Source organism: Pecten maximus, chromosome 3 (assembly GCF_902652985.1).
Source record: "Pecten maximus chromosome 3, xPecMax1.1, whole genome shotgun sequence".
NCBI classification, from domain to species: Eukaryota; Metazoa; Mollusca; class Bivalvia; order Pectinida; family Pectinidae; genus Pecten; species Pecten maximus.
This window is the reverse complement of record NC_047017.1, coordinates 41735362-41743102: the sequence shown is the minus strand read 5'-3', so window position 1 is coordinate 41743102 and position 7741 is coordinate 41735362. Positions and strand designations below refer to the sequence as shown.

General features: G+C 36.0%; 1 protein-coding gene across 1 annotated transcript in view; it reads left to right on the top strand.

Annotated features, from left to right (window-relative positions):
* The first annotated feature begins 258 nt into the window (after positions 1-258).
* LOC117324211 (alpha-mannosidase 2-like) overlaps positions 259-7741 on the top strand; it is a 38939-nt gene continuing 31456 nt past the window's right edge. Inside the window, exons 1-5 of the mRNA XM_033879956.1 lie at positions 259-532; positions 798-947; positions 1618-1762; positions 3022-3193; positions 3707-3834. Coding sequence (XP_033735847.1) covers positions 404-532; positions 798-947; positions 1618-1762; positions 3022-3193; positions 3707-3834 — 724 coding nt within the window. The 5' untranslated portion in view covers positions 259-403. The remainder of the gene's footprint in view (positions 533-797; positions 948-1617; positions 1763-3021; positions 3194-3706; positions 3835-7741) is intronic.

Here is a 7741-nt window from a genome sequence, read left to right as displayed (position 1 = left end):
GCCATTGACTGATTAGATATCACAACTGAACCCATATCCATAAGCTGAACACCGGGGGAAAGCTCCTCCGATTCTGCAGAGGAATTATAACAACCACACCAACATCATATAGGAAAGATCTGATCATGATCCAGTGATAGATGATTAATGTTCAGTTAAATATGTATAATATAAAACATGTACTTAATATTATATTCATATCTAATTGTGGCAGGGATCGTGAAATGATGAAATAGAGTCATTTTTACTTTCCAGCTTTTCTGTGTGTAGTTGACCTGTTGGCGCCATGGTTCCTGGGATAAGGTACATTGTTTTACAAAGGTTATACATGTGCTAACATGTGATGTCGGGGACGGAGGATACAATATAGTCTAGTATACGGACAATAGTGCTGGGTAAGAAGATGAGGAGGCGACACATGACGTACCTGTTAGCAGGTATTTGTGGACTGTACTTCATGTGCAGTATGTGGATCATGTATTTATTAGGTGACGACAAGATGACGGTAACCAAACTGATGGGATATATACGCGTGAGTATCGATCATTTGCTCTTTCTGCTTCATGACTAATGTCAACAGTACATGTTTCAGGTTGTCCAACATAGATGGTTAATTTTTTTGTCAGGATCAGTAGGTCTTATAGTAATTTTAACCCCAGTATATTCAAATTCATATTTACACATTTGATACCGGTCGTTTATAACTTGAATTAAGAATATAATTGGATTTGTATATAATTATTCAAGTTTTACATTTTGGTTTTGTGAGTTAATAACTTCCTTATTTATCATTACAGAAGACAACAAATAGCTCATCTTGTGAGGTTGTGGATTTGTCGAAGCTCTCATTTACGTACTCAAACGTTGCCAAGATGACCAATGAAGATAGATGGCGACACATGTCACATGGCACTTGTCCTCCTGAAGATGCTTCTGTTGACATTCAGGTAATATTTTTCATTACCATTTAGACATATTTTAGTTAGTTCTAGTTTAGTATACAATTGATGTTTGTTAGTGGTATAGCAGCCTTGCAACAGTTGCGGATATCTTTAGAAAATGTTCTGACTCTGCAGGCTGAAAGCAAGTTTTATTATTCTGCTTTATTGTGGGAACTTTCCCCTTAATCTTTTCCATAGTGCCTCTCCCTCTCCACACTTGAAAAAACAGATACTTTAGTACAGTGTCGTTTCGGAGTGCAAAGCCCTTTACAAAAGCCATGTTTTTCATGTAGTATCCAGACCTTAGTGGCTAGAATTAACCGTTTATCATTTCTATGAAAAACAGTGATAAAATAGCATTCTTATATAATATGAAAAATTGTCTTTATAACAAATATTTCATGCTCTGTGTCTGTTTCGTAACGAAATATATTTGTGTCTTAATAAAAGGTCAGATTGCCTTGAAAATTTGACAATTTACCTGTCCTTACTCTCACTTATGTCAGATCATATTTAGTTTTAAAATATCCTATGTACTGTTAGTACTTACTGTAACAACTGTACTCTTGGAAACAAACCATTGAACACTTCATCCCAAAGTATGTATTACATCTGTATTGATATCTTACACTAAACAGTGGATGATAATTATATGATACTGTTTTGATTTGAAAAGATGGAAAAGGAATGGGACCGAATTCCGATCAATTACCCTAACTTTGTCTTCTCTGTGAGTGGCTGGATCCAAGTGGTCAAGGTGAAGAGTTGGAGAGTGAAACCACTGGAGATCATTATAGTGCCTCATTCCCATCAGGATCCAGGTAGGTCAATGTTTACCTGGTAGGTTGTGTGTCCATCTTACAGGTCGACATACTACCTAAAACCAGGACACATCTGGTTAGTACAGGTAAGATTGTTATTGTTTACTACAGGTTAGATATAATGTATTGCCTCAATCCTATCAGGAAACAGGTAGCTAAGTCAATGTTTTCTTATGTTTCTACCCTTCATTATAGATAGTAAAATGAAGGGTAGAAACATAAGAACACATTGACTTAGCTACCTGTACTCTAAGACCAGATGTTCATTGGATATGTATTACTAAAAACAGATATATAAGCAATGAAATAAATGTCTGCAAACTTCTTTTTTTTTATGGTACATAAAAGGGCAGGGGCCGCGGTGGCCGAGTGGTTAAGGTGTCCCAACACTTTAACACTAGCCCTCCACCACTGGGTTGCGAGTTCGAAACCTACGTGGGGCAGTCACCAGGTACTGACCGTAAGCCGGTGGTTTTTCTCCGGGTACTCTGGCTTTCCTCCACCTCCAAAACCTGGCACGTCCTTAAATGACCCTGGCTGTTAATAGGACGTTAAACAAAAACAAACCAAACAAACCAAAATTATGGTACACATATTTTATTCCCTCAGCAGCTTATGGCTAAGCAATAATTGTGTACACACATCCTTAATTGGTATATGTAGGAGCTAGTTGCCAGGGTTGGGGAGCCCTGGGTTCATCTCCCTGAACAAAAGTGTTGTCCTAAAACAGGACAGGTCTCACATAGCATACTATACTTGTAATTATATCACAATATGTTACATATATGTATCTAAAAGGTGTCAGAGGGAAGTAACCCTTTTGAAAAAAAAATGTATTCTATTAATTTATCGTTACAGAATAGTAACTTTTTGGGAAAATTTGCTGAGTAATCAAACAAAGGGAAGTAATTCCATAAAATGGTATGAATTCCAATTTACTCAAACAGTCTTAAAACAGACAAATAGGGAAATTGAATGTTTATCTTGATATTTTGACATTCTCCTACATGCACGGAGAATAAAATATTTGTAAAGAAAACAAGAAAGTTACTTTACAAAACACAACAAGGGCTCAAACAGTATTGACCTACAAACATCATAGACAAGAAGAAAAGAAATTGATTGTGTCTTGACAAAAGGGCGAATTGTCTCCAATATTTGACAATTTACTTGTCCATACTGTCAACATTGCTTCATTGATCATACTGGGTATATTAAGTAAGTATTATTATATACTTATGACAATTTTCCACTTTCAGGCTGGCTGAGGACATTTGACCAATATTATAGACTCTACACCTCATCCACTCTGGATCTGATTGTGGACAAACTAACAGTTCATCGTGACTGGACATTCATTTGGTCAGATGTTGTCTGGTTGGCTAGGTGGTGGACAGAAGCATCTGCTGACAGGAAGCTGAAGCTAAACAGGTTTGTATGGGCATGATGTAGCACTTGTTCTTCTGTCGATGGGCAGGACAAAACCAAATCCTGTCAAGTTTGAATATCAACCTTCATATAATATGCGTCCTGATATAACTGCCCTCCCAACGAGACAAAATAGTTGGGGAGGGGACTTATTTGCAGACGTCATTCCTATTTTCTGTTTCAAATATTAAAGTCCAAGGGGAATTATTTGTGAGTGGGAATTTATTTCCAGAAATACAATCAATATAAGAGTAATATTAATTTGAAATGCATTTAATTGTTCCTTTCAATACATGGATTTTTTTTTTTTTAACTGTAAAATCATAAAATGAAATGCCAATGCACGACTCATAATGAATTAGGATACTCAGAAGTGAGACAGCATCTTATTTTATACCTGTGTATATGGTACAGTTGAAATGTTAATTTGTGTTTTTAGTATAGTCTTGATGTGTTTTTAACAATTTTAACAAAATGACGACATAATCTCATATGCATATTGTATTTTTTTTTCAGGGTATTGAGAAGTGGTCAGCTAGAAATAGTGACAGGTGGTTGGGTAATGACAGATGAGGCTACCACTCACTATGCAGCCATGCTTTCCCAGCTCACTGAAGGTCACCAGTGGTTGCAGAAAAATCTAGGTATTGAAATATTTCAGTCACTTGAAATAATTTCCTAAAAGTTGTTTGTGTTTGGTGTAGGTTGTCTTTGTGACTGTAAGAAGTGCATGTATCTGTTTGTGCCAGTACTCTCTGGTCCCTAGTATCCCCTCAGTACACATCTGATTAAGGTGTACCACAGCACCACTGGTTCCCAGTATCCCCTCAGTATCACATCTGATTAAGGTGTATCACTGGTTCCCAGTATCACATCTGATTAAGGTGTACCACAGCACCACTGGTTCTCAGTATCCCCTCAGTACACATCTGATTAAGGTGTACCACAGCACCACTGGTTCCCAGTATCCCCTCAGTACACATCTGATTAAGGTGTACCACAGCACCACTGGTTCCCAGTATCCCCTCAGTACACATCTGATTAAGGTGTACCACAGCACCACAAGTTCCCAGTATCCCCTCAGTACACACCTGATTAAGGTGTATCACAGCACCACTGGTTCTCAGTATCCCCTCAGTACACACCTGATTAAGGTGTACCACAGCACCACTGGTTCCCAGTATCCCCTCAGTACACATCTGATTAAGGTGTACCACAGCACCACAAGTTCCCAGTATCCCCTCAGTACACACCTGATTAAGGTGTATCACAGCACCACTGGTTCTCAGTATCCCCTCAGTACACACCTGATTAAGGTGTACCACAGCACCACTGGTTCCCAGTATCCCCTCAGTACACACCTGATTAAGGTGTACCACAGCACCACTGGTTCCCAGTATCCCCTCAGTACACATCTGATTAGGGCCGCGGTGGCTGAGTGGTTAAGGTGTCCCGACACTTTATCACTAGCCCTCCACCTCTGGGTTGTGAGTTCGAAACCTAAGTTGGGCAGTTGCCAGGTACTGACCGTAGGCCGGTGGTTTCGCCGGGTACTCCAGCTTCCCTCCACCTCCAACACCTGGCACATCCTTAAATAACCCTGGCTGTTAATAGGACATTAAACAAAAACAAGCAAACAAACACATCTGATTAAGGTGTATCACAGTACCACTGAACCTAGTATTCCTGGCATCACTGTGGGCCAGAAGTTCCTGTATATTAGTTTGCCTGCACATATCTTAAGTAAGTTAGTCCTATTTCATTGCCTCTGAATACTTAATATGTGCCCAATATTAATACATCAAATCATTCATCACATGAGGTTATGAAAACAAAAAGATGTTAAAGGTGAATGATGATTTAAATCATTCTTGCACTGGTCACCTGTACATCAGTAGGTATATGTTTAGGTGTAATTTCATTGAATGTTTAAATTTGCATGATTGTATTATCACTTTATCTGACATGGATCATTTCTATAAAACTTATGGCATATTGTTTGTATGTACACTGTATGTATGCATTCTTAATTTTGCATGATAATTAAAGACAGGCCTCATTCTGATTGACTACATTGTCAGTCATACAAGACTACCATATTTATCCTGTAATAAACCCAGGGGCCCCCACATTAACCTTGACTCATTCTGAACTGCAATAGATCTATACACAGGTGGATTTATTGCAATTGGCAGACATGAGCTTATTTCTTTATATAAATATAGTAAGTTACAGGTTTGATAAGAATGCATTGAAACTTTTAGTGAAAAATATCACAAATGACATCATCCTTGTACATGCATGAAATCCAGGTAAAATGCCAGATTTTTAATATTGTTTGATTTTGATTAATAGCTGCCATTATATGACCAGTAATACATGCACCGTTGTCCGTATATGACCTACCGGTAATAAGCCCCCCCCCCCCCCAGTCAATTACCCGTGCCCTGCACCCTTATTAGGACAAATACACTACAAAAAATGTATATAGAATAGAATGTATGCATTCCAGTGAAGATGTTATAGGTCATGATCCAATGATTTTATAGTTCTGTTGTCAAATGAACAGCAATCTACAAAATTTGCTTATAACTTGTTTATGTAAAGGTCACTTATCATTTAATATTTTTCTTTGAGATATCTGCAGCTGTTTGTACTTTCTTAGGTTTATCTAGGTGGGCAGTAGGCCGATCAAGGCAATGTCTGATGTTTCACCGTAATTTAGTTGTGAGTTTTACAGTAAGCTTATCTAATCACAGTGCAGAATTATTGTTATATATTCAGAAAAGTAGGCTAGCATTTTCAATGAGGCATTTGACATAAAGTATGTTACATGAAGTATTTCAGAGAAGGTTTTGTTTAAACTTTAATGAATTCATTCAATTTGCAAAAAAAAAAAAAAAAAATTGTTTAGCCCCACAATGAAGTTTAATGTACATCATCTCTGTAACTGAATCTGTGTACTTAATGTAGTTTCAAAGACCTGAATGGTTTTCATCCATGGTCAAATACTCCAGGTTGATTGCGTAACTGGTCATGGTATCCATGTGACATCATAAAGCTGTGCATCTCAGTATATAAACTGACTGTTCTTGGCTGACACGACCACTACAGTTGTTACCTGGGTTCTTTTAGGCTTAGATTTTGTTGGCACTTCTTAGAATGATGCATTTATCATATTATTGATATAGAAAATATCATTGACTTGTAAATTTCTGTATCACAATGGCCACTGTTGTATCTGATAAGCTGAGATAGCAATTAAGGTTCACTTCATAAGAGATGTACTTTATGTCAAATGGCTGCCATTTATACTGAAACAGGGTGTGTCAAACTGTGTCTGACTACTGGTAACGGACATTTCTGATAAAATATTGTTTGGTCTGGTAAAAGTATCTTAAAACTGTGGTAAGACAGTAGATTGGCCACCAGCCCCTAAGAATATCTAATATTAGTATTTGACAAATATATATAATTATTAAGAATATGAATATTAATTATAATCTGACAAATCATGAGACCGAAATTCCTTATAAAGCTCAATTGACTTTTATATTCTAGAGACTGGGGCCAGTCTATTAAGACATTATAAAATGTATATAAATTTCCTTTTTTTACATGTGGTAACCTCAAGAACAGTTTCACACACACTGTTAAAGATTGCCAACAATATGGGGCAACATGCTGTCAGTTAAACTAAGACAATCATAGCTGGTGGTATTACCAACAGGCTATATTTGTACTTTATGATAGTGATACAAAGTAGGTAAATTCACCTCCAACCACCAACATTAAAGGTTCGAAATGGCTGCAATAGTCTGATCTGATTGATAGGGATGTTCAGCTTTTAGCTTCATAAAGTATTCAACTTTTCATATACAATGTATATCATTTTTAGCTTCATAAAGTATTCAACTTTTCATATATATCATTTTTAGCTTCATAAGTATTTAACTTTTCATACATATCATTTTTAGCTTCATAAGTATTTAACTTTTCATACATATCATTTTTAGCTTCATAAGTATTTAACTTTTCATACATATCATTTTTAGCTACATAAAGTATTCGACTTTTCATTTATATCATTTTTAGCTGCATAAAGTATTGCTACGTAAAGTATTTAACTTTTCATAAATATATAGTATTTCATTGATAAAGTATTGAAATTTCCATATACATTGTACATTTATATATAATACAGCTGCATCAAGTTTAAATTAAGCTTTTCATGATATTTAGCTACATCAAGCTTTCATATATACAATGTATACAAGACTATTAGTATTATAGTATTTAGCTGCATAGCTTTACATATACACTGTCATCCATAATTTCCTCGAAACTTTACAGACAATATTTTGAAATTCAGTAAACATGATTATGATATGATTTTTATGTATTTTGATTTTTGTTGTCTTGTTTTTGTATGGATGGCAGTGTATAGAATATTTAGCTGCATCAAGCTTTTAGCCATTAAAGAGTATTTCCATGAACATTGAAGCTGAATAATTTTAAGTATTTACTATAATTTATAATAATGACTTTTCA